Source organism: Nicotiana tabacum, chromosome 22 (assembly GCF_000715075.1).
Source record: "Nicotiana tabacum cultivar K326 chromosome 22, ASM71507v2, whole genome shotgun sequence".
Classification (NCBI taxonomy): domain Eukaryota; kingdom Viridiplantae; phylum Streptophyta; class Magnoliopsida; order Solanales; family Solanaceae; genus Nicotiana; species Nicotiana tabacum.
In genome coordinates, this window is record NC_134101.1 from 205885873 (window position 1) to 205913468 (window position 27596).

At 40.0% G+C, this 27596-nt stretch overlaps 1 protein-coding gene across 1 annotated transcript; it reads left to right on the forward strand.

The window, feature by feature from the left end:
* The first annotated feature begins 23183 nt into the window (after positions 1-23183).
* LOC107820753 (uncharacterized) lies at positions 23184-26871 on the forward strand. Its single transcript, XM_016647093.2, has 5 exons — positions 23184-24033; positions 24169-24226; positions 24593-24676; positions 24786-24918; positions 25643-26871. The coding sequence occupies exons 1-5, from the start codon at positions 23349-23351 to the stop codon at positions 25919-25921; spliced, it is 1239 nt and encodes a 412-aa protein (XP_016502579.2). The 5' UTR covers positions 23184-23348; the 3' UTR covers positions 25922-26871.
* Positions 26872-27596: the final 725 nt, after the last annotated feature.

Below are 27596 nucleotides of genomic sequence, written 5' to 3' on the forward strand. Positions count from 1 at the left end.
CATCAGACTAAGATTTTGATCCTAGGAGAAGGTTCATCGGACTAGGTCTCTATCTTAGGAGAAAAATTCATCAGACTAAGATTTTGATCCTAGGAGAAGGTTCATCGGACTAGGTCTTTTTTTTTGGTATCTTAGGAGAAAGATTCATCAGACTAAGATTTTGATAACAACTTAGGAGGAAATGCCTCTCCTATGGGTAAAAACAAACTTAGGAGGAAATGCATCTCCTATGGGTGAAACTAAAACAAACTTAGGAGGAAATGCATCTCCTATGGGTAAAACTAAACTTAGGAGGAAATGCGTCTCCTATGGGTAAAACTATAACAAACTTAGGAGGAAATGCATCTCCTATGGGTAAAACAAACTTAGGAGGAAATGCATCTCCTATGGGTGAAACTAAAACAAACTTAGGAGGAAATGCGTCTCCTATGGGTAAAACTTAAACTTAGGAGGAAATACATCTCCTATGGGTAAAAACTAATGATTTCAAACTAGGAAGTGCGTCTCTTATTAATGAAATCTTCGCTTAGGAAGTGCGTCTCCTATGCGTGAACCATTCCTTCTTCCTGAATTATTTACTTACCTGTGTTGTCTTCCCTTGAAACTGCTGGGGATTATTTTGATGGGGATGACTTTTCCCCCTTTTTTTCCTTACCCACTCTGGGTTGCCCGAAACTCTGTAGAGGATGCTTCTACATCTCGATGATCCGCTGGGGATAACACTGCTGAGGATAACTCTGCTGAGTAAATATGTTATCTTACTCCTTCCAAAATTACTTCCTTTTAAGTAGGATGTTTTCATTCCCCTGCAAACTGCTTCCCCTTTTTTATTATTATTATTTTTATTCTTTTTTTTTTGCATAGCTTCTTCCTTCGAAGACTACCTCCCTTAAGAGTCGTTTTGCCTTTCCCCAAAAGGAACCGCTGAGGATACCGATTTTTACCAAACTTGTGTTGGACTCCTCGAAACTGCTAAGGATAACACTATTGGGGAATTATTTACTTACCTGTTGGGGGGTAAAATGTTATCAGCTGGGGATAACGCTGTCGAGGATAACACTGCTGGGGGATTCTGATTCCTTCAGAACTAGTGCTTCACTCTTCGGAAGGCTGTTGGGAATGATGTTGGCCTCTTGCTTTTTCTGAGCTCAAGTTTCATCCCTTTGCTGGGGAACAACTTCCTCCATTGAAACTTATTATGTTGGGGGCAACACTGGTTCAAAAACCACTTCCCTTGAGACTGGCGTTATCTTTATTCTTCCCCGAATGGGTGCCTGACTTCCAGAAAATTTTCTAAATGGAAGGAAAATTTTCTGCCCCAGTTTGATAATATCCCTTGTGGCATGCAGTTCTGGAATCAATGCCATTTCCTTTACCTGCTTCAAATCAAACAAAATTTGTTAGTTTAAAACATGGTGGTTGGTTGTGATACTCCTACTGGGATGGCTTTTCCCTTTCTCCTTCCTTGCTCTGCGTTCAACAACTTGTTGGGGATGATATTATTTGTTGGGGATAATCCCTTCCTGCTGGGGATATTCCTCTTCTTTTGTGGCATAGCTCGGAAACTGGCATTTCCCCGACCTTTTAGTCTAGTATGAATTTCCCAAATCCTGCTCACTGCTTTACTTGCTTTGTTCACGGGCCTTTTGCTGGGGATATATATTTTGACACTGGCCTCGTGCTTGTTCCTTGCTGACTATACCACTTGGATGTACTAGTCAGATCTCATCTTGCATATTTGGAAAGCTGATGGCATATTTTGAAGTCAATTCACACTTGTTCTGACCAAACAGACTCTATTGGGGATTTTTCTATGAAAGGAAAAAGATAAAAGGGAACAGAATAAAAAGACAAAGGAAAAAATGACTCTTTAACAAAAGAAACTATAAATAAAAACCTATCAAATGCAGATACCGACTCTAATGGTCATGACATGCGTATATGGCCTATCCTCCACTGTCAATCATCTTTCAAGATCTTCAATTGGCAATTCCCCATCTGATTCTCAATCTTATTCGACTTGTAGTGCTCGGAGGGTTTTCACTATCAAGCCTCTCTCATTTTGGTTTTTCTCTCAGCTTTCATCGCCTTATGGTGTCCGTAAAGATTTTCACCGATAAGACTCTCTTATTTGTATCACTTTCCAGCTGGGGATTTGGCGTGTTGCCGGCATGACTCTTTCTGCTGGGGCTTAGAGTCCTTTCTGCTGTGGAACAGAGTGTTATGTTCACCGGTAAGACTCTCATTTGTCTGACTTGGCATCTTTTGAAGACTGATCAGAAGGTCTTTCTTTGGACCGTAATGTGGGTTTTGGATAGGCTAGAAAGAAAGGGTATTAAAGGCTAAAAAATGCATCGATTTTGGGTTATTAATTACAACCTTCGGAACTAGATTTATTTACATTGAACGCAACCTCTGCCCCAGTTTCTTGCTTGGGGATATCTTAATAGATTGATTTTTTTTTCATTTTTCAAAACTATGACCGAGCCGTGAAGCGCCTACGTATCCTCTTTGAGGAATCAGGTCAAACGTAGTTCCCAATTCCTCTGTTTTCATTCTGACTTTCTTTTGTTTTTGTTATCATTTTTCTTTTCTTTTCTTTTCTTTTTTTTCTTTTTTTTCGTTTTGTTGTTTTCTTTCTTTCTCTCTTTTTTTCTTCGTTGCTACTGATTCCGAACGAGGGGTATGAAAGAAAATAAATAAGGCTCAAAAGGGGTAACGAAGGATAAAGTGTTTGGGTAGCAGAACAAAATGCCTTCGTCATTCCAGTCTTCAAGACATGCCAAGTGGAAACAACATAATTAAACAATAGATTTATAGTCTCTTCCGATGGTGCTGGACTTGACAATTATGTTAAACATTTGCTTTTTCCTTTATCATTTCTAAAGCACCGTTGGGCGACACTCTCATTATCATGAATGACCCTCATGCCAATTTGGCGAATCTTGCTTTTAACGGTTTTATTTGTGTTTTCCTTGCCCTAGTTCCACATGACTCGGGATCCAAATAATCTCAAACCGTTCTTATTTCCTTTAAATGCTTTGATCACATTCCCAGGGTTTTATGATTAACTTTTAAGATTAGGCCCAAACTGGGTGCGCATGTCATGTCCCTAGAATCGGCATTGAACAAAAATGATAAAAGGACTAAACAAAAAGATGACTGGAAATAACAAAAGACCGGCTTTGTATTAGACTACCGGCGAAATGGTTTGAATAATAAAACAAACAAAACAACCAGAATAAAATCCTAACACAAACTGGACAAAATTTAAACAAACTGCTATGACAAAATGGAAAGATAAGAAGGTTTGACACAGGACAAAATCCAAATTACAACCTTAATAATCCGGACAACAAAAATGACAACAAAATAAGCCATCAAATGCTTCTTTCTTGTTAAACAAGAAACAGAGCGTCCTCCCACTTTAGCGAAACTGGCATCTTAGCCACTGAGCTTTGCATCAGTATTGCCAGACCATTGCCAACTTCAATATCATCACCCTTAGTCAACAAGTTCCCAATAGGACTCGAATGCTTCTGTCATCACGCCTGATCCCCGCAAAGCGTGCTTTTGGATCTTGTATTTCCGGCTTACCACAAACCAACCACCTTCTTTCTTTGTGATTCAAAACAAAACAGGTTAGAATGGACTCAGTCGGTCCTCATTATTGACAACATCTTTTTGTTTTCTTTTTCTTTTTTTCGATTTTTTTTTCATTCATTTTTTCCTTTTTTCATTTCTTTTTTTTTTCTTTTTCTTTTTCATTCTCTTTTTTTTTCGTTCTCTTTTTTTTTGCTTTTTTTTTTGTTGTGGTCGAATCTTATGGAGATTGCCTACGTATCATGACCCCGCATGAACCAGACCTTGCGTAGTTCGGACCAAATGAAAGGTAAAAGCAATGGAACATTCTCTTTTTTTCTTTTTCTTTTGGAATTATCAGTTTTCATAATAAAACAAACTGGGTTTCAAAGGTTTAAAGATGACCTACAAACTTAAAAATCAAACAACCCGCATACTCTAATAAAAAATATTTACAAACTCAAAAACAAACGGCCAGATCCTTTTCCCATTTGACAAATGCAACCAAATGGTTATTTTTGCAAATGTGGCCCCTTCCAAATTTCACATAAATTTTGAGGCCGGGAGGATTATTTTATGACACTTTACAAACTTGTCCATTCTTTTACGAAAATAGCCTTTCGACAACTGAAAGATACTCTAAGGCTATTTCGGCAAGAACGGTTTAAGACACTGCCGAAGCTGGCTCGGCTTATTTTGTCTAAAAATCCAACTGGTATTCACCCGACCGTTGACTCTTTTTTCTTTTCAAATTACAATAAAACCTGGTGTTGCAAACACGGCCCTTCAGCGCCTCGGGGAGGAAGATTTATAGGGCTGTGTGGGTCAGCTAGACCAAAAATCCTAAACATGACCCAAAAAGTGGCTGTTTATGCAAAGTCAGCCTTCCGGCGTCCCTTTCGGGAACATTCGGCCATTTATGACAAAACAGAATCACCTGGCTTATTTATGACACTTTTTATCGTTTTTTCAAATTAGAAAACTCAATATTGCAAACACGGCCTTTCAACGTCTCGGGGACGAAGATTTTTAAGGCTGTGTGGGTCAACTTGACCAAATCTTAAAAAAAATGACCCAAAGGTGGCTACTTATGCAAAGTCCAGCCTTCCGGCGTCCCTTTCGGGAACATTCGGTTATGTCTTGACAAAACAGCGTCACCCGATTTCTTTATGACAAAATTAAAATTTGACATTTTTTTTATTATTTATTTATTTTTTGGCTATTTTTTAGCAAAAGGGGAGGCTGGACACCGCCCGACTTGTTTATGACAAAATTAAAATTTTGACACATTTTTTATTTATTTATTGGTTTTTGGCTATTTTAGCAAAAAGGGTGGTTGGACCCGATGAGGGTTGCCTACGTATCTCACACCCGGTGAGAATCAAACACGCGTAGTTTGGGTAAATAAACTATTTTTGATAAGATCCTTTTCCATTTTCTATTTTTTTCCACAACAAACAAACAAACTATTATTTTCCTTCATAACAAACAAACAAACTAACGTAAAACATAAAACATTCCTTCTTTTTTTTCTTTTTTTTTTCAAAATTTTGGCAGAGTTTCGACACTACTTGGACAATGGTTTTTTTTCAAAAATAAGTAGTTATATCTCTACACTGTTATTTTCTCCTCTTTTGCACGATTTTCTAATTTGTGGAGAATGATGACAACATGTAAAATCTTTTTGAATTTTCAATGCTTTTTTTTTTATACATAATTTTTTATATATATATTTATTATTATTTTTCAAAAATGTGGCATGGGAGACATAAGGATTTCCAAGACATCTTGAATTCCGCAAATGTTCCCCATGCGCTTTTCCCAAAATATGAAGCATGGGGGACATAGGGAATTCCAAGACTTCTTGGATTCCACAAATATTCCCCATGTGCTTTTCCCAAAAATGAAGCATGGGGGACATAGGGGATTCCAAGACTTCTTGGATTCCACAAATGTTCTCCATGTGCTTTTCCCAAAAATGAAGTGTGGGGGACACATGGAATACCAAGGTTTCTTGAATTTCACAAATGTTCCCCATATGCTTAATTAACATAATAGCATGCTTATCTAAAAAAATCGTGCAACTTTCTTATTTAATGTGATCAGCATGATAAGGAGTGTTATTTGTCCGCAACTATCATTGGTCCGCCGAATGACCCATTCACCCTTGAATAAATACAACATGTAGCACATAGGATGCCAAAAAAAATGGTCTTATTATTTTCAGGTTGCTTGTCCTAGACGGACCCAACCCCTGTGTTGAGTCCCCTAAGTCAAATGCACATGATGCAAATAAATGTTCCTACCAGGGATCCGGCATGAAGCTGAGTTATTCTAAGTTCATAACCTGGGTATTTGTTCTAGACCTGGCTTACCCGAGCGGACAACTCGAGCCAAGGATGGGAGCTGTGTACCGGTAACCAAAGGGCCATCCGGTTTTGCATTCCTCCGAATCCTCGTTCTATTTTGGTATATGACACTAACAGAAAGAAGTCACGACCAGCGTGCACTCCTCAAGAGAGAGAAGAGAGGGGTTTCGGCACAGTTTATATATACAGTCCAGATAATATCAAAACGGTAAAAGCATCATTTAGCACATTAGGCATATATCATGTAACAGAATCAGATAAAACCAAATATAACAATTTATCTAAGCTCGAATTTCAAACCCTGAACCAGAGATTCTGGGTCTTGTTCCCAGCAGAGTCGCCAGAGTTGTCACACCTCCTTTTTCCGTACCCGAGAGGGTGCAAGAGAGTTTTTTCAATTAAAGGACAATCGAAAGAGGATTTATTTATTAATTTCAGAGTCGCCACTTGGGAGATTTAGGGTGTCCAAAGTCACCAATTTTAATCCCGAATCGAGTAAAAGAATGACTCCGTACTACAGTCTGCACACCAGAAATCCGGATAAGGAATACTGTTAACCCGGGAGAAGGTGTTAGGCATTCCCGAGTTCCGTGGTTCTAGCACGGTCGCTCAACTGTCATATTTGGCTTGATTATCTGATTTAATACATGTTGAACCTATGTGCAAAGTTTAACTTTTAACCGCTTTTATCATTTACTGTTATTTTTATCAAGAATTGCAACGTTGTGAAAATGTATCTCGAACCGCGTTACAATCAATGTACCCGTGGTCATTGACACACTTTGACTCCGTTGAGATTTGGATTTGGGTCACATCAATGTGCACCCGAGTTTAAGGAAATTAAATTATTAAAGGCACGCCTAAAGCGACTAGCGTATCATCTACTTTAGGTAGGGCCGTGGAATTTTGCTAAACGATCCATCCCGAAGTCTAAGCAATTTTAAAACAAGTATTTACTGAGGGCCCCGCAATTTTGTATTTTTATTCGGCGAGGCTCATCTCGTTCTTATTTTTCAAAAGGAATTTGCAACGTCATGGACACGCATCTCGAACCACGTCACAATCAATGTACCCGTGATTAGAGACACATTTCGACTCCGTTGAGATTTGGATTTGGGTCACATAAATGTGCACCCGAGTTTAAGAAGGTAAGGTTTATTAAGGTGCATCCTAAAGAGACTAACGTATTGTTATTTTAGGAAGAGGCCGTGAAGGTTCATTAAACGGCCAAATCCAAAGTCTAGTCAATGGTTATGTATTTTATTGAGGGCCCCGGCGATGTGTGATTTATTTAGCAAGGCTCGTCTCATTTTTATTTTAAAGGATAAACCTATAATGACTACATTTTTCTATTAAGTTCGTCTCTAAAAATAAAAGGAAATCCCTCAATTAATTACATGCTGAAAAGGTCAAACTTATTAGTTATTAATTTACGGCTAATGCAAATGGAAAATTGCAATCGAGTTTGTACAAAGAGAGATTACTTCCGTTCTATATCCTATTATTTAATAACACTGAAACATGAGATTGACGCACAATAATATCAAAACAGATTAACTATTCTTTGATTAATTTAAACTAACATTATTAGATGAAAAAGTTATACATATGCAACATCATTACTCATTAACCAATCACTACATTTTTATACAAAGAAAGGAAAATTATATTCAAACACAAATCTAAATAGGAGGATATCAACAGGAGCAAAGCCTGATTAATATTTCATTTCGCTTCAAGCTGAGAGTGTACAAATGTGTACCTGGAAATGGTAATACAAGAAGAAACGAAGTAGGAGTCAGCAGCAATAATAACACAGCAACAGCAGGTTCAGCAACACCGCAAACCAGTAACAACCAGTAGAATAACCCAGTAACAAATTGAAAACCCAACAATACCAAAGTGCAATCACAGTCAAAGCAGAAGAGAGACGGATACAAGATGCAGTAGTTTACTGATTTTTAATAACACTTGAGGAAAGGCAAACAGAAATTATTCAAGTGAAAGTTCAAATTGTCTTTCTCTTTTCAAACCCTACCACACTTCATCAGATTTTCAGAATGTAATATTCTCCCCCAAAAATCTCTCTAGAAAGTAATCCTCCTAATAATGATCCTAAGTCTTCCTCCTCCCCCTTCAAGTCAAGAAATGACTCTTATTTATAGCAAGACTATTGTCTTGAATTCCCAACCCCAAATATTCCCCCAATGGCATGCTTTGTCCCCACTACTTAATATTTTCTTTATTTTAAACCTTGTCCCCCATGCCTACATTAAATAAATACATCATCCCCAACCCATTATAATTTGTCCCCCATGCCTAACATAAACAAATACAATATTCCCCTCCATTACATTATGTTTTGTCCCCCATTATGTTAAATAATTATATCAAACACCACCCCATTATATTTTGTCCCTCATGCCTATATAAACAATTATAATAATGTTCAATTACCAAACTACCCATCCAACCTTATTGTAATTACCATTCTACCCCTGAAAGTAATGCAATTTACCAAACTAGCCCCATCAGCTCTAAACAAACAATCAATCATAACTTAATCAAAATATAGGCAAGATGACCAACTTCTCAACAATCTTCAACAACAACTCATATGAACACGATGAACAACATAACTCAAAATTAATGGAAACAAATTAACCATATCGGGAACCAATCCTGGTTAACTTAGACCAAAAATGAACGAGCAAAGAGACAACAATACAAACAGCAAAATGCATGATTCAAATTAAATCAACAAATCAAAAACATAAACTCACATTAAATTACCGGATTAACAATGAACTTCAAACAAAGATGAATATGAACTAAATCTATTTTTAACAACAAACATGACGGATTCAAACGATTCAAACAACATTAATAATTTCTGGAAAATACATAACAACATGAAACAAATTGAAGAAATAATCAATTAAATTTCAATTTGAATCTAACAAACATTAAACTAACAAATTTTTACCTAAACAACAAAACAAACATGAAATAAACATGAAAAATAAATAATTAAATTTCCATTTGAAATCTGAAAATTAATTTAACAAAGCACATGAACAAACTAAAAAAATTAATCCAAACGATGAACAAAACAAACATTTGCCGATTTTAGATTCCAGAAATATCAAAACAAAATACGGACAAAATAAAACTCAAAAATCTACTAACCGGATCGAAACAACGGACGACTAACCACTACGAACTCGAATTTAAGAAGTTGACTGAAGAAGCTGGGGTGCGATTTACGTGAAGAAGTTGAAAGCAGAAGAAGCAGCGCCGGAAGCATGAACCAAGAAGAGGGCAGCCATGGACGAGGTTGTTCTCCTGTTTTCAGCCATGGAAACGAGTGGTTGCAGGAAGGCAGTGGTCGACGCAGCTGAAGCAACTATGGTCGTCGACATGCTGCTGCGTTCAACGACTAAGGTCGTCGATGAGGAAGAAGACTGAAACAGTAGCAACCACATCCGTTTGGAGCAGCCATGGCTACTCGTCGAAGCTGGACGCGGCAGCATGGGAGGTGAATCAGAAGACGATGAAGGAGCCGAGGCACGGCGAGGCAGCAGCCATAACAGCATATGAACTCGGTGATGGACTATTTTAAGTAGTCCTTTGAAGCCGACGCAGCTTGACGTTTTCGTTGGTGCCGAAGAAAGACGACGAAGCAGCAGAGGCGACCATGGATGTCGAGCTCAAGCTTGAGCTCGACGAAGACGATGAAGGCAGATGCGGCGGGGTCTATTTGGACGCGAGGGTGGTGGAGCTTGTGAGTGTTTGATGTGTGTGTGTTTTGTCGATGGGGAGGCAGAAGGGCTGCCATGGATGCTTGGGGTGTTTGGTATTTTGGAGAAGAAGAAGCAAAAATGGGGGGGGGGGGGGCGGGGGCGGATGGTTTCTTAGTTTTTTTAGGGTTTTCTGGAAAAATGAAAAAATGAAGAATAGGAAGGGCTAGGTCATTTTGAGGTTAATGGGGCCGAGTTTGAAGTGGACCGGGTCATGGAGAAGGTTGGACAATTATTTGGGCCTGTGGTTTGAAAATTGAAGAAATGGTCCAATCCGATTTTTCTTTGTATTTTTGTTCTCTTTTCTTCTTTTATATTCTAAAACTAAATTATAAAAATACTTAAATTATTATTAAGAACTATATTAAGTTATAAAAATACAAATCAACTCCCAATAACAATTAATGCACAATTAAGTAATAATTAAGCATAAAATTGTATATTTGGACATTAAATGCTAAAAATGCAAAAGATGCCTATTTTTGTAATTTTTAATTTTTGTAAAACTAATTTAATTACTAACAATTGTAGAATTAAATCCTACATGCAAAATGCGACATATTTTTGTATTTTTTATTAATTTAACAAATAAGCAAACACAGACAAATACAAATAATTATCCAAAAATATCACAAAATCTCACAAAATTGCACACCAAGGAAAATCATTTGATTTTGAATTTTTTGGGAGTAATTCTCATATAGGGCAAAAATCACGTGCTTACAATAATGCAATATTTATTTAATTATATCTTATCGATTATTTTATTTTTATTTGAATTATTCATTAATATGTATAATATATAATATATGCTAATAATTTATATTATTTAAAGATTTATGATATAAAATTATTTTATATTAAATGTTATATAAGAAAGAAATATGAATTATATGGGATGAATATGTAAAAAAAAAGGATTTGTTCTATGAAATTAAAAAATAAATTTAAATAAAAATAATATAATATAGAAGGTAGAGAATACTACAAAAAGAATATTCTTTTTTGGTATAAATAATGTAAAAAAATGGTGCAAAGGTTGGACATCTCCAACCGTCTCTTCAGCAGAGGTCAACGTTTTTGCTATTACAGAATTTTATGTTATGGAATGAACCCACTCACCACCCCTTTTAACTCTTTTAGTATGCAAATGACTTAATTAAGAAAGCGAATGACTTGATTCCAGAGGATCTTCTTCCTTAAATTGGGAATTGCTGTGACTCTTCTTGAATAACCTAAGTTTTGCCTTTGAGAATTAGTCTTTCCGATCCACAATAAGTGACCAATTTGCTTTGGGCACACTCATTAATGAAATATTAAATTTTAGATGAAAATAGTTAGTATGACTAAACTATCCTTCGTTAAATGTTGCACCATAGTTATAGTAGTACTTATTTTTCTTTTCAAATGTGAGGAGTAAATAACTTTTTAGAGATACGTATATAAGAGTAATTTTGGAAAAACAAATTGAATTTTTTCTTGATTATATAAATGAATACTTATTTTGAACCAAAATAAAGAAGTGAATTGGTCACTTAACCATTCCGTTTGGATATCATAAAGCCTGGAAAACATAAGACGGGAGGATGCAACTTATTAATTTCTTGGGATATACTCGTACATTTATAAGGAATACATAAAATAACGTGACCTATACTTTAAGCCCTCAAAAACGCAGATGCAGATACGAGTAAGAATTGTGTCACTGTCATCCCTCGTGGTCACCTTAAACAAAAGAAAGTACCCCTAAAAGTAGGGGTGTTCAAAACCGAACCGAAACCGAAGTTTAATGGCTTATTAGTATCGGGTTAACGGTTTAACGGACGAAAAATAGATTGAAATTTTTTCGTTAACGACTTATCGATTTGGGGGCAGATTATTCAGATTTCTTAACGGATAATCCGTTAAGAATATATATATATATATATATATTAATTGTAAATAGGCGTTATTAATTATATTAATTGTATATAGATACAGTGGATAACTTTTTTATGAATGAAGACTGTTATCGAGGTTTGGCTGTGGTAATCTCCTTGAATAATCCGTCTGGACTAATTTGCATTTATTGTTTGTTGGTTTTCAACCAATCTTTTTAACTTCTAAGATGCATGGCAGTGGACATAAATGTTAACATCTGCATGCTAGCTGGTAACGATGTTGCTAACAAATTCAGAATAATCCTATTCTGAATTTGTATGCTAGGCGGTCAGCAAACAACAAATACATGCAATATAGACTGAATTAGGCTGATAAATCGTCCGATAAAAGTTAAACCTATACCAATCCGCTGATATCTTATCGGGTGGCTAGCGGATTAATACATTTAAAAATCGATAACCGATAAGCCAAACAGTTAAGAGTAAATAACTGTGACGACCCGGCCAGTCGTCTCATGAGTTACCGCTCTGTTTTCCTCCATTTCAGCTTCTTTATGCTTCGTATCCGTGTTTTATGTGATCGGGTTGATTAGTTTGAGTTCGGAGAGGATTTTGGTAATAAATGAAACACTTAGTCTCTTTTAAGAAGGGTTAAGTTGGAAAAGTCAACCGGATGTTGACTTATGCGTTAGAGGGCTCGGATGTGAGTTCCGATGGTTCGGTTAGCTTCGAGAGGTGATTTGTGACTTAGGAGCGCGATCGGAATGAGCTTTGGAGTTGTAGAGAAGATTTAGGCTTGAATTGGCGAAATTGATATTTGGCAATTTCCGGTTGATAGGCGATATTTTGATATAGGGGTCGGGATGGAATTCCGAGAGTTTCAGTAGCTTCGTTGTGTCATTTGGGATGTGTGTGCAAAATTTCAGGTCATTCGGACGTGATTTGATAGACTTTTTGATCGAAAGCATAGTTTAAGAGTTCTTGGAGTTCTTAGGCTTGAATCCTATGTTAAATTGATGATTTGATGTTGTTGTAAGCGTTCTGAAGTGTTGAACAAATTTGAACGATGTCATGGGATGTGTTGGTACAATTAGTTTGAAGTTTCGGGGGTCCCGGGTAGATTCCGGGATGTTTTAGGCCAAAAATCATAGTTGCAGCAGGTCCAGGAGGGTTGCAGGCCCCAGAACTTACCCACGCGGTCCGCACAAAAATAAGTGCGCCCGCGGTGAGTGCAGTGCAAACCGCACAAAAACGGGCGCGGGCGCGGTAGGCGTTGCGCGGACCACACAAAAGTGGGCGCGGCCGCGGTGAAGAAACGTTCCATTGGTCCTACTTCGGAAGCTCATATCTTTTGATCTACAAGGAAATTTTGAGATGATTCAAAAACAAAAGTTGTAGCTCTTCGTGTCTAGTTTCCAGAAAGGTAAATATATCACAATTTGGACATCTGTAGCGAAATTTATGGCCAAAATACTAAAGCCTGTCACTACAGAGGAAGGCCCGTGCGGCTCCGGTTATTTTTGCGCGGACTGCGGTCGATTTGATGCGGCCCGCGGCGGCTGAAATCTGAGGGGTACTCTATAAATACGAGGTTTTGGATTTTATTTAATATTTTGACCTAGAGAGCTCGGATTTTGACGATGTTTCGAAGGTTTTTCAAGAAAATCATCAGGGTAAGTAATTTTAACTCAGATTTGGCTAGAGTACATGAATCTATCATTGAATTCATCATTTAATTCGTGATTTGGGATGGAATTTGGGGAGAAAATTGTGAAACCTTTCAAAAATGTAAAACGATGATTTGAGGGACCAAATGGTATCGGAATTGGATAATTTTGGTATGGTTAGACTTGTGAGAGTGTAAGGATTCTAGTTTTGTGAATTTGGTCAAATTTCGAGACGTGGGCTCGGGGGTCGGGTTTTGGTAATTTCGGGAATAGTGGCCTTTGTTGATTGTTTTCGCTTGGGCTTTGTTCCCTTAGCATATTGTGACGTATTCGTTCTGATTTTTGGATAGATTCGATGCACGTGGAGGCCGATTTGAGGGGCAAAGGCGTCGCGAGCTAGAGATTTCGCCGGTTCGAGATGAGTAATGAATGTAAATGATGTGCTGAGGGTTTGAAACCCCGGATTTGCACATCGTAGTGCTATGTTGAGGTGAGACACGCGCTTGATGATAAGCGCGGGTCGTTTACTATTGGGGATTGTGACTTGGTCCGTCCCGAGTGATGCTTCTACTGCGTATTTGATTAAAGCTTATTTGTTATCATCATTATTTGGACTGATTGTCATTTGGGCTTCTTGCCAATTCTTTGAACCCTCCGGGGAGTTTATTTACTATTTCCTCACTGTTTGACTTACTACTTGAACTCAGTCGTACCGTTTTCTACTATCTTACAACTCAGCCACTTTTACTCGATTTTTGAAACTAAAAGATATATTAAATGATGTTTTGGGCTGAGAACTACTATTTTACTATTGCCCGAGGGGCTTATATGATTTCTAGACTTAGTACGGCCAAGGGCCAGATGTGAGGATACTATAGGATCGGGTTGCGCGCCGCAGCAGTGTTATACTGATATTGATATGAGGCCGAAGGCCTAGATTTGATGCCACGAGATGGCTTGATATTGCGCTTGGGCCGCAAGGGGCCCCTCCCGGAGTATGCACACCCCCAGTGAGCGCCGTCAACGATAAATAAATGGAGCGGGCTGCACGCCGCAGCGGGTACTATAGGGTACCGTTCTATGTGTTGATTTCTCTTTATATGTCTGTCACTTAACTGCTTATTTGTTGTAGTATTTCTACATTTCGCTTCCATTGGTTTATTACTCTCATATTACTTGTTTTTTTTAACTGCCGCAGTATAGATTACTTTGTGTTTTTCGTGATTTCTTATTCTCAGTCATTATTTATGCTTATTACTCATTGGGTCGGAGTACTCACATTACTCCCTGCACCTTGCGTGCAGATCCAGGTGCATCTGAGGCTGAGTTAAGCAGCGCATATCCGGGAGCATCGAGGTAGCTGCATGGCGTCCGCAGCCCTGATCCCTCCTTTCTATCCTTGTTATTAATTAGTATTCCCTAGATGGACATGTATTAGGTTGTTAAACTTGTACTAGAGGCTTGAGACTTGTGACACTAGATCTGTATGGTCTATGTAGTGGTATTATCATCTGAATTTCCGCATATTTAACTCGTTGTCTTAAACTCTTATTGGAGTAATTTAGCAATTTAACTGTATTAGCTGATAATGATTTTTATAAGAAAACAGAAAGGGTTGTTAGTTGGTCAGGCTTGCCTAGCAGTGTGTTGGGCACCATCACGACCGGGGTTGGGGTCGTGACAAGTTGGCATCAGAGCCTAGGTTACATAGGTCTCGCAAGTCATGAGCCGGTTTAGTAGAGTCTCGCGGATCGGTACGGAGACGTCTGTATTTATCCTCGAGAGGCTGCAAAACCTTTAGGAAAAACTTCACATTCTTGAAATTCTTGTCGTGCGACTTTGTTGATCTGAGAACTAAACTTCTGTATTCCATTTTCTCACAGATGGTGAGAACGCGAGCTACCGGACGAGGTGGACGACCACCAATGCCACCAACTGAGACCACCAGAGGCTGTGGGCGTGGTCGTGGTAGGGGCAGAGCAGCGAGGGAAGCACTTGCAGATCCACCAGCTGCCCTAGCTCCGGATCAGGCTCTAGTTACGGATGCTCTAGCAGCACCAGTTCAGGCACCAGCTATGCCCATCGTGATTTTGGGTCTTCAGGAGGCCTTGGCCCAGATCTTATCAGTTTGCACTGGCCTGGCTCAGACAGTTTCAGCCACTACCGCAGCAGCTACCTCATAGGCTGGGGGAGGGAATCAGACCCCCGCTGCTCGCACACCTGAGCAGGTAGTGCAGGGACTACAAACACCGGGGGCACCTCCAGCTCAGCCGGTTACACCAGCTCAGGAGTTTGTTGTGCCAGCTATGCCGGACGATGAGCAGCGTCGTCTTGAGAGGTTTGGTAGGCTCCAGCCTCCGTCGTTTAGTGGTACTGAGGACGAGGATGCCTAGGGTTTTCTTGACAAGTGCCAGCGAATGCTCCGTATAGCAGGGATTCTTGAGTCTAGTGGTGTGGCATTTACCACCTTTCAGTTCTCGGGGGCTGCCTTTACTTGGTGGGAGGATTTTGAGAGGCGTAGGCCGGTTGGTGCAGCACCCCTTTCTTGGCAGTAGTTCTCTGCTCTCTTCTTAGAAAATTATGTAACGCAGTCCCATAGAGAGGAACTGCGTAGGCAGTTTGAGTGGTTGACGCAGGGGGTATGACCGTGACCCAGTATGAGATGAGGTTTTCTGAGTTGGCTCTTCATGCCATTTGGATGATTCCGACATATCGTGAGAGGATCAGGAGATTTGTGGATGGCCTTAACTACCATCTCCGTATTCTGATGACTAGAGAGAGTATTGGGTGCTACGTTCGAGGAGGTGGTTGATATCGCTCGTGAGATTGAGACGGTTCGCCGTCGGGAGCGAGAGGAGAGGGAGGCCAAGAGGCCTCGAGGATCGAGCAGTTACAGTGGTGCTCCTTCGAGAGGCCAGTTCCAGCATGGTAGAGGTCGTTCTTTCAGGCCTGCTCATTTGGCCCGTCCAAAGTATCGTGGGCATCTTCCGGTCGTGGTCATCATGGGTCTCAGCAGGGCTAGCCTTCACTCAGTGCCCTTCCAGCTCAGAGTTCGTCTCATGCCCCATCAGCTCAGGGTTGTTCTGCGTCGAGTGCATCAGCTAATCACTCCGGTGCGAGGGGTTCCCTCTAGTTCCCATCTCCAGCACCGGGTAGTTGTTATGAGTGTGGAGAGTTTGGACATATGAGGAGGCAGTGCCCTCGACTTCGTGATGGTCAGCCTAAGCAGAAGGGTCAGCCCTCGACTTCTGCTCCAGTTACTTTACCACCCGCCCAGCCAGCTAGGGGTGGAGGTTAGGCAGCCAAGGGTCGCCCTAGAGAGGAAGGTTGATCAGGGGGCGGTCAGGCCCATTTCTATGCACTCCCAGGCAGACCCGACGCCATTACTTCGGATGCTGTCATTATAGGTATTATTTCAGTCTGCCACAGAGATGCCTTTGCATTATTTGATCCAGGTTCCACATTTTCTTATGTGTCATCATACTTTGCTCATTATTTGGGTACGCCCCGTGAGTTTCTTACTTTACCTATTCATGTATCTACCCTAGTGGGCGATATTGTTGTTGTAGACCGTGTGTACCCATCATGTGTGGTGACTATTGGGGGTCTGAAGACTCGAGTAGATCTATTGCTATTGAGCATGGTGGATTTTGATTTCATTTTAGGCATGGATTGGCTATCCCCGTGTCATGCTATTCTAGACTGTCATACTAAGACAGTCACTTTGGCTATGCCGGGTATACTGCGGATCGAGTGGCGTGACGTGACTGATTATGTTCCTAGTAGAGTGATGTCTTTCTTGAAGGCCCTGCGTATGGTTGGAAATAGTTGTTTGTCATATCTAGAGTTCGTGAGAGATGTTGGAGCTGACACTCCTAGCATTGATTCTATTCCAGTTGTGAGGGATTTTCCCGATATTTTTCCTGCAGATTTGTCGGGCATGCCACCGGACAGGGATATTGATTTTGGTATTGACCTGGTGCCGGGCACTCAGCCCATTTCTATTCCGCCGTATCGGATGGCACCAGCAGAATTGAAAGAATTGAAGGAGCAGCTTTAGGAACTCCTACATAAGAGGGTTCATTCGGCCTAGTGTGTCATCGTGGGGTGCACCAGTTCGGTTTGTGAAGAAGAAGGATGGCACAATAAGAATGTGCATTGATTACAAGCAATTGAACAAGGTAACAATTAAGAACAAGTATCCTTTGCCTCACACTGATGATTTATTTGACCAGCTTCAGGGAGCGAGGGTGTTCTCTAAGATTGATCTTCGTTCGGGCTATCATCAGTTAAAGATCAGGGATTCGAATATTCTTAAGACTGCTTTCAGGACCAGATATGGTCATTATGAGTTCCTTGTGATGTCTTTCGGGCTAACCAATGCCCCAACAACTTTCATGCATTTGATGAACAACGTGTTCCGGCCTTATCTCGATTCATTCGTCATAGTCTTCATTGATGATATTCTGGTGTATTTGCGTAGTCAGTAGGAGCACGTGGAGCATTTGAGAGTTGTGTTGCAGAGATTGAGAGAGGAGAAGCTTTATGCAAAATTCTCCAAGTGTGAGTTTTGGCTCAGTTCAGTGGCTTTCTTGGGGCACGTGGTGTCCGGCAAGGATACGCAAGTTGATCCAAATAAGATAGAGGCGGTTCAGAGTTGGCCTAGACCGTCCTCAGCCACAGAGATTCGTAGTTTTCTCGGTTTGGCAGGCTATTATCGCCGGTTTGTTTAGGGATTTTCATCTATCGTAGTGCCCTTGACCAAGTTGACTTAGAAGGGTGTTTCATTTGTATGGTTGGACGAGTGTGAGGAGAGCTTTCGGAAGCCCAAGACAACGTTGACCACAGCTCCAGTATTGGTTCTGCCATCAGCTTCAGGTTCATATACCGTGTATTGTGATGCTTCGAGAGTTGGGATTGGTTGTGTACTGATGCAGAAGGGTAGAGTCATTGCCTATGCTTCTCGTCAGTTGAAGCCCCATGAGAAAAACTACCCCGTTCATGATTTGGAGTTGGCTGCAATAGTTCATGTATTGAAGATTTGGAGGCACTACATGTATGGCGTATCTTGTGAGGTATTCACTGATCACCGCAGTCTTCAGCATTTGTTCAAGCAAAATGATCTTAATTTGAGGCAGCGAAGATGGTTAGAGTTGCTTAAGGATTATGATATTACCATATTGTATCACCCAGTGAGTATGGGGAGTTTGGCATATATTCCAGTTGGGGAGAGACCCCTTGCAGTTGATGTTCAGTCCTTGGCCAATCGGTTTGTGAGACTAGATATTTTGGATCCTAGTCGGGTGTTGGCTTATGTGGTTTCTCAGTCTTCCTTATATGATCGCATTAGAGATCGCCAGTATGATGATCCACATTTGCTTGTCCTTAAGGACAGAGTTCAGCATGATGATGCCAGAGATGTGACCATCGGTGATGATGGTGTGTTGAGGATGCAGGGCCGGATTTGTGTGCCCAATGTAGATGGGCTTAGAGAGTTGATTCTGGAGGAGGCCCATAGCTCGCGGTATTCCATTCATCCGGGTGCCGCGAAGATGTATCAGAATTTGAGGCAGCACTATTGGTGGAGGAGAATGAAGAAATATATCGTGGATTTGTAGCTCAGTGTCTCAATTGTCAGCAGGTGAAATATGAGCATCAGAGACCGGGTGGCTTGCTTCAGCAGATGGTTATTCCCGAGTGGAAGTGGGAGAAGATTACTATGGACTTTGTTGTTGGACTTCCACGGACTTTGAAGAGGTTTGATGCTATTTGGGTGATTGTGGATCGGCTGACCAAGTCTGTGCACTTCATTCTTGTGTGTACTACCTATTCTTTAGAGCGATTGGCATGGATTTATATCCGGGAGATTCTTTGGTTGCATGGTATTCTAGTTTCCATCATCTCAGATAGAGGTACTCAGTTTACTTCGCAGTTTTGGAGAGTCGTGCAGAGGGAGTTGGGTACTTAGATGGAGTTGAGCACAACATTTCATCCTCAGACGGACGGACAGTCCGAGCGTACTATTCAGATATTGGAGGACATGTTGCGTGCTTGTATTATTGATTTTGGAGGTTCATGTGATGAGTTTTTGCCACTTGCAGAGTTTGCTTACAACAACAACTACCAGTCGAGTATTCAGATAGCTCCGTATGAGGCTTTGTATGGGAGGTGGTATAGATCTTCGGTTGATTGGTTCGAGCCCGGCGAGGCTAGGCTATTGGGGACAGATTTGGTTCAGGACGCCTTAGAGAAGGTGAAGGTGATTCAGGAGAGGCTTCGTACAGCACAGTCGCGTCAGAAGAGCTATGCAAACTGGAAGGTTCGAGATGTATCCTACACGATTGGTGAGAAGGTCTTGCTGAAGGTATCGCCCATGAAGGGTGTTATGAGATTTGGAAAGAAAGGAAAGTTGAGTCCGCGATTTATTGGGCCATTTGAGGTACTTCGGAGGATTGGGAAAGGGGCTTATGAGCTTGCTTTGCCATCCAGCTTGTCTAGCGTGCATCCGGTATTTCATGTTTCTATGCTCCGGAAGTATATTGGGGATCTGTCTCATGTTTTGTACTTCAGCAAAGTTCAGTTGGACGATGATTTGACCTATGATGTGGAGCTAAGGGTCGTCAGGTTCGGAAGTTGAGGTCAAAGGATGTAGCTTCAGTGAAAGTGCAGTGGAGAGGTCGGCCCGTGGAGGAGGCTACCTGGGAGACCGAGCAGGATATGCGGAGCAGATATCCTCACCTATTCGAGGCTTCAGGTATGTTTCTTGACTCGTTCGAGGACGAACATTTGTTTAAGTTGGGGAGGATGTGATGACCCGGCCAGTCGTCTTATTAGTTACCGTTTCGTTTTCCCCCATTTCAGCTTCTTTATGCTTCGTATCCGTGTTTTATGTGATCGGGTTGATTAGTTTGAGTTCGGAGAGGATTTTGGTAAGAAATGAGACACTTAGTCTCTTTTAAGAAGGCTTAAGTTGGAAAAGTCAACCGGATGTTGACTTATGTGTTAGAGGGCTCGGATGTGAGTTCTGATTGTTCGGTTAGCTTCGGGAGGTGATTTCTGACTTAGGAGCGCGATCGGAATGGGCTTTGGAGTTGTAGAGAAGATTTAGGCTTGAATTGGCGAAATTGATATTTGGCAATTTCTGGTTGATAGGCGATATTTTGATATAGGGGTCGGGATGGAATTCCGAGAGTTTCAGTAGCTTCGTTGTGTCATTTGGGATGTGTGTGCAAAATTTCAGGTTATTCGGACGTGATTTGATAGACTTTTTGATCGAAAGCATAATTTAAGAGTTCTTGGAGTTCTTAGGCTTGAATCCTATGTTAAATTGATGATTTGATGTCGTTGTAAGCATTCCGAAGTGTTGAACAAGTTTGAACGATGTAATGAGATGTGTTTGTACAATTAGTTTGAAGTTTCGGGGATACTGGGTAAGTTCCGGGATGTTTTAGGCCAAAAATCATAGTTGTAGCAGGTCCAGGAGGGTTGCAGGCCCCAGAACTCACCCACACAGTCCGCACAAAAATAAGTGCGCCTGCGGTGAGTGCAGTGCGGACCGCACAAAAGCGGGCGTGGCTGCGGTAGGCGTCCTGCGGACCGCACAAAAGTGGGCGCGACCGCGGTGAACAAATGTTCCGCTGGTCCTACTTCGGAAGCTCATATCTTTTGATCTACAAAGAAATTTTGAGATGATTCAAAAACAAAAGTTATAGCCCTTCGTGTCTAGTTTTCAGAAAGGTAAAGATATTGCAATTTGAACATCTGTAGCGAAAGTTATGGCCAAAATACTAAAGCCTGTCACTGCAAAGGAAGGCCTGTGCGGTCGCGGTTGTTTTTGCGCGGACAACACTGGCTAGCACGGACCGCGGTCGATTTGATGCGGCCTCGGTGGCTGAAATCTGAGGGGTACTCTATAAATACGAGGTTTTAGATTTTATTTAATATTTTGAACTAGAGAGCTCGGATTTTGATGATTTTTCAAAGGTTTTTCAAGAAAATCATCGGGGTAAGTGATTTTAACTCAGATTTGGCTAGAGTACATGAATCTATCACTGAATTTATCATTTAATTCGTGATTTGGGATGGAATTTGGGAAGAAAATTGTGAAACCTTTCAAAAATGTAAAACGATGATTTGAGGGACCAAATGGTATCGAAATTGGATAATTTTTGTATGGTTAGACTCGTGAGAGTATAAGGATTCTAGTTTTGTGAATTTGGTCAAATTTTGAGACGTGGGCCCGGGGCTCGGGTTTTGGTAATTTCGGGAATAGTGCCCTTTGTTAATTGTTTTCGCTTAGGCTTTGTTCCCTTAGCATATTGTGACGTATTCGTTCTGATTTTTGAATAGATTCGACGCACATGGAGGCCGATTTGAGGAGCAAAGGCGTCGCGAGCTAGAGATTTCGCCGGTTCGAGGTGAGTAATGAATGTAAATGATGTCCTGAGGGTTTGAAACCCCGGATTTGCACATCGTAGTGCTATATTGAGGTGAGACACGCGCTTGATGATAAGCACGGGTCGTTTACTATTGGGGATTGTGACTTGGTCCGTCCCGAGTGATGCTTCTACTGCGTATTTGATTAAAGCTTATTTGTTATCATCATTATTTGGACTGATTGTCATTTGGGCTTCTTGCCAATTCTTTGAATCCTCCGGGGAGTTTATTTACTATTTCCTCATTGTTTGACTTACTACTTGAACTCAGTCGTGCCGTTTTCTTCTGTCTTACAACTCAGCCACTTTTACTCGATTTTTGAAACTAAAAGACATATTAAATGATGTTTTGGGCTGAGAACTACTATTATATTATTGCCCAAGGGGCTTATATGATTTCTGGACTGAGTACGGCCAAGGGCCAGATGTGAGGATACTATGGGATCGGGCTGCGCGCTGCAGCAGTGTTATACTGATATTGATATGAGGCCGAGGGCCTAGATTTGATGCCACGAGATGGCTTGATATTGCGCTTGGGCCGCAATGGGCCCCTCCCGGAGTTTGCACACCCTCAGTGAGCGCCGTCGACGATAAATAAATGGAGCGGGCTGCACGCCGCAGCGGGTACTATAGGGTACTGTTCTATGTGTTGATTTCTCTTTATATGTATGTCACTTAACTGCTTATTTGTTGTAGTATTTCTACATTTCGCTTCCATTGGTTTATTACTCTCATATTACTTGTTTTTTTTAACTGCCGGAATATAGATTACTTTGTGTTTTCCGTGATTTCTTATTCTCAGTCATTATTTATGCTTCTTACTCACTGGATCGGAGTACTCACATTACTCCCTGCACTTTGCGTGCAGATCCAGGTGCATCTGAGGTTGAGTTGAGCAGCGCATATCCGGGAGCATCGAGGTAGCTGCATGGCGTCCGCAGCCCTGATCTCTCCCTTCTATCCTTGTTATTAATTAGTATTCCCTAGATGGACATGTATTAGGTTGTTAAACTTGTACTAGAGGCTCGAGACTTGTGACACCAGATCTGTATGGGCTATGTAGTGGTATTATCATCTGAATTTCCGCATATTTAACTCGTTGTCTTAAACTCTTATTGGAGTAATTTAGCAATTTAACTGTGTTAGCTGATAATGATTTTTATAAGAAAACAGAAAGGGTTGTTAGTTGGTCAGGCTTGCCTAGCAGTGTGTTGGGCGCCATCACGACCGGGGTTGGGGTCATGACATATTCACTTGTTCATGTAATCAAGAGATGCATAACTTGTAATATCTTTGCATTATATTGTTGGTTGAGTTTAGTAATTCATCTCCTCGTGACCCCTATCTCCCCCCCTCCCCCCCAAAAAAAAAAAAGAACCCAAACCAAAATCTTAAAGCCCCCCACTCCTTCCACTATTTATAAAATCCCCCACATTCTTTCCTTTTTTCTAAACACTCTCCTTCCTCTTAATCCCTTTGAGAGCGATTGATCACCTTCTCTATACATTAACCTCAACTCTCATTTGTTCTGCTTCTTTTGCTATTTCTTCACTCATTCATTCATTCTCCTCCAAGAAAATAACAAACCTACTCAAGTCCTTTATAGATTAAAAAGATGTGTTCATCTAATTCTAAATTGCAGAGGAGCAATAGTGCTGATAATATTACCCCACAAACTATCTCTCATATCAATGGCCGCCCTGTTCTTCAACCAAATAGGAACCAAGTCCCTCTCTTGGAACGCCGCAATTCCCTTAAAAGTTCACCGAACAAGTTACACCCTTTGTCATCACCAAGAATTGATATTTCTCCTTCATGTACTACTAATGGTAACAATAGCAACAAAATTAGCGCAAAAATCAAGCCTTTCGTGACAACTCCTCCTATCTCTCCTAAAATCAAGTCACCTAGACAGCCAGCAATTAAGAGGGATGATGATCCTAATGGCTTGAATTCTAGTGCTGAGAGAGTGGTGTCACCAAAAGACACTACTAAATCCACATATTTAGTGAAGAAGTCCAAGAATTCCAGTGGAATACCTTGTGCGGAAAATTCCTCGTTGAAATACTCTTCTTCTTTGATAGTTGAGGCACCAGGAAGTATAGCAGCAGCAAGAAGGGAACAAGTAGCCAACATGCAAGTCCAAAGGAAAATGAGAATAGCTCATTATGGAAGAACAAAGTCAGCTAAGTTTGAAGGCAAAGTCTCTGCTGCTGACTTTTCCTCTTCTCCTGCTTCTGCTTCCCCTACCTCCAATCCTCGAGAAGAAAAAAGATGCAGCTTTATCACAGCTAATTCGGGTAATTTTCACTTTAATTCTAATTTTTAAGAAAAATGAACATGAACCAGAAAGAATTGTGCAGGAGTTACTATTGATTCTGGGTTATGCTAATTACAAATGGAACTAATTTTCTGTTGTTTTGTTGTGTTTTCAGACCCTCTCTATATTAAATACCATGATGAGGAATGGGGAGTTCCTGTACATGATGATAAGTAAGTAATACATAGTTTGACTTGATATCGAGTTTAAGAATGGAATGGAGATTTTTCAAATTTGTAGTATTAAATATGTCATAACATTTGTGTTGTGTAGTATTAAACATGTCATAACATTTATGTTGGTACAAAACCCTTGAACTTAAACATGACATAATAATTGTATGACTATAAAAGCTTTCAATAAAGAAAATAGAGAAATACATTATTCATTTTCAAATGCACTAATAAGGAAATAATGCTTAACAAAGTGGAACAAAGGGAGAACCTTCTTTCACAACACCCCTCGCCCCTTTTTTGGGTGGTAATAGAGACATATTTCAGCATAATTTTGGGATTAATTTCTATATTGTGCATATGCAGTCTGCTGTTTGAATTGTTGGTGTTAACTGGTGCACAAATTGGATCAGACTGGGCTTCAGTATTAAAGAAAAGACAAGATTTCAGGTGGGTTTTTTCTTTTCTTGCCACTATTCCTCTGTTTATCATTTGTTCTGGAAAGACATATTAAGAACTTCAGAGATCTTAGCTGTATTTTGCATGCTTCTCTATACAGGGATGCATTTTCAGGATTTGATCCAGAAATTGTTTCAAGGTACAATGAAAGGAAGATAACTCAAAGTGCGGATTATAGCATAGAGCTGAGCCAAGTCCGTGGAGCTGTTGACAACTCTAACAGAATATTGGAGGTAATCACCTAACTTTAGCTTTGCATAAACCACTAATTGATATTTGAACTGTCTTTTCCTTTTCAGTGCTTCCAACATTTGTATAATCACCACAATTCACATGGCATTAGGATAGCCTTGTAGGAAGCATAGATTAGTTGGCATTGTCTCAAATTAATTAATATGTTTTTAGTGACAGATCATGCATATAGCGAAGACCTCTTAATTACCTAACCACATGCCCCCACATGGAATCAGAATAACATATATGTCATCGACATAGCCAAAAAAAGTACTCTTTCCGATCCTTAAGATATTTTTTTGCCTGCATAATATTTGATTTTTTAAGATATCAAGAAGAAATCTTTCCAAAGTTGCCCTTAAAGTAAAAAGTCTAAGAGTAGTTTGTTATATTTCCAATCAGCAAATTAAGGTTAATATGGTCAATTTTATTATTAATTAATGCTGAAAGGTGAATAAATATGTGCGAAAAGAGAAAGAAAAAAAACTTAAGTGGACCGGAGGGAGTAATACATGTATTAACAATTCCCTTTACTAGATTTCCATCCAAAAACGGTTCCATAAAATTGAACAACTAATTTAATTAAATAAGCATTTGACTTGAGGAATGTTAGACTTATCATACTATTACATGCTTGTGATTCTTACCATGAAATATGAACCTCAATTTAATGACTTTTACATGCTCGTGTTTAATTTGATTATTTCTTGATTTTGTTTACAGATCAAGAAGGAATTCGGTTCCTTCAACAAGTATCTGTGGGGATTTGTGAACAACAAGCCCATTGCAACACAATATAAGGCCTGTAACAAAATTCCAGTAAAGACCTCAAAATCTGAAAGCATAAGCAAAGACATGGTGAAGAGAGGTTTCCGGTACGTCGGTCCGACAGTCATACACTCCTTCATGCAGGCAGCCGGCCTTACCAACGACCACCTCACCACCTGCCCCCGACATCTCCAATGTGTTACATTGGCAACTCAACCACCCTCCACCCAGTAATAACCTAATAATATTAGAGTTTATTATTAGCAAAACCATAGGTTATAAGAAGTTGTTAGAGATGCTTGCTGATTTGTTTAACAATATCATAGTACTTATGTTTTTCAAAGTTGTCTTCCTTTTGATTTGTGATTATTGAGGTGATAACAGTTTGGTGATGTAAGATATTGAGTTGGTTAATGGGTAGTGATATTTTATAGTATAAGAAAGAATAAAGGGAGGGATTGTGTAGATATGGGACCGACAGGAAGCATGTGCAGGGTGGGCAAGGGAATGACAATGGCATGTGTTTGTAGCATATGCCTTCATTTAATTTTGTGTCCACTGACTAAGTGACCACCAGTAGGAGCCCAGGGGGCCATCATTTCCCCACCACCGCTCCATTATTTGGGTGCTTTTGACAGGCTGTGTAAAATTTCAAGACTCATCATAATCATCATCTTCATCAGATTGGAGCAGAACAGAAGAGCCTTTGGACCAGACTTTCCAGCCTTTGGCCCAGCCTTTCCATTCTGTTTTTGGTTCTTGATTTGGATAACTATTGCATACATGCCTGTGCTTGCTTGCTTCAGAGAACAATGGGGACCATTTGATCCTTACACAATGTTAAAGAGCGACACGTGCCTACTAGATAAAATAGGAAGTTGGTGACAAGGGACGGCAACTCAAGCCCCAATGGATGGTGATCATAACTATAACTGTCTTAAATTAACGAAATTCTTTAGAATTACTTTCAATAAGAAAAAAAGAAGACGAGGTTTGATTATTGTTTTGCCCATAGTACAATGTTGCTGAATTCTAACATGACCCAGAAGCAAACACAAAAGTGTTATGCATTTGTTTATTCATATTCTAGTGTGATATTTTGTTGAGTGCTTCCGGTTTGGCCTTTCCCTTTTTCCCTACATATTTATTCATATGGGATTGTAATATCATGGATTATATTGGTTTGCCGAAATATCTATGCAATTCTTTGTCTATTATTCTAAAGGTTAGTTCCATAGGTTAAGCATCTTCTTTCCATGTGCTCTCAGCTTTTAAAAGTTGCTTTATAGAAGGGACAGTATCACATTTATTCCCACACACATGCACATGGTATATAATGGCTTTTAGGCATCTAGCTACTGGTGTATCATTGCCTGGCTTGGAAAGGAAGATTACAGTGCATATCAAAGCTAACTAGAAAGTGAAGCAATAAATGGAGACAAAAGGAAGTAATAAATGAAGAGAGGATGACACAAGTTGGACAGGGGCATGGCCTAAAGTTTAACTTTCAGTCAATGTATGTGTTAGTTTGAGAGCCCTATAAATTGCTAAAGGACTTGGTTCTTAATCGTGTGCCTTAAGCGAAAACTAAACAAGTAATAAAATGAACATAGTGATTTTTACGTGGAAAATCATCCGGCTCAAAAATTGCAAAAATCACAACCTACCAAGTAGGATTTTTAGCTCCAACTCCAATAGAACAATGAGCCAAAATGTATCAATTATAATACTATAATTAAATACTCCCCAGTACTCCTACTACTCCTATTTGAGTCACAAGCAACTCTAACTTGTAAACCCAAACACTCACTCCAACTCACTAATTGTTTATAATAACACTTGATTACAGCTCAATTTCCTAAAACACATTTACTAGACTAACTCGGAAGGAGTACATGACTAGTACTCA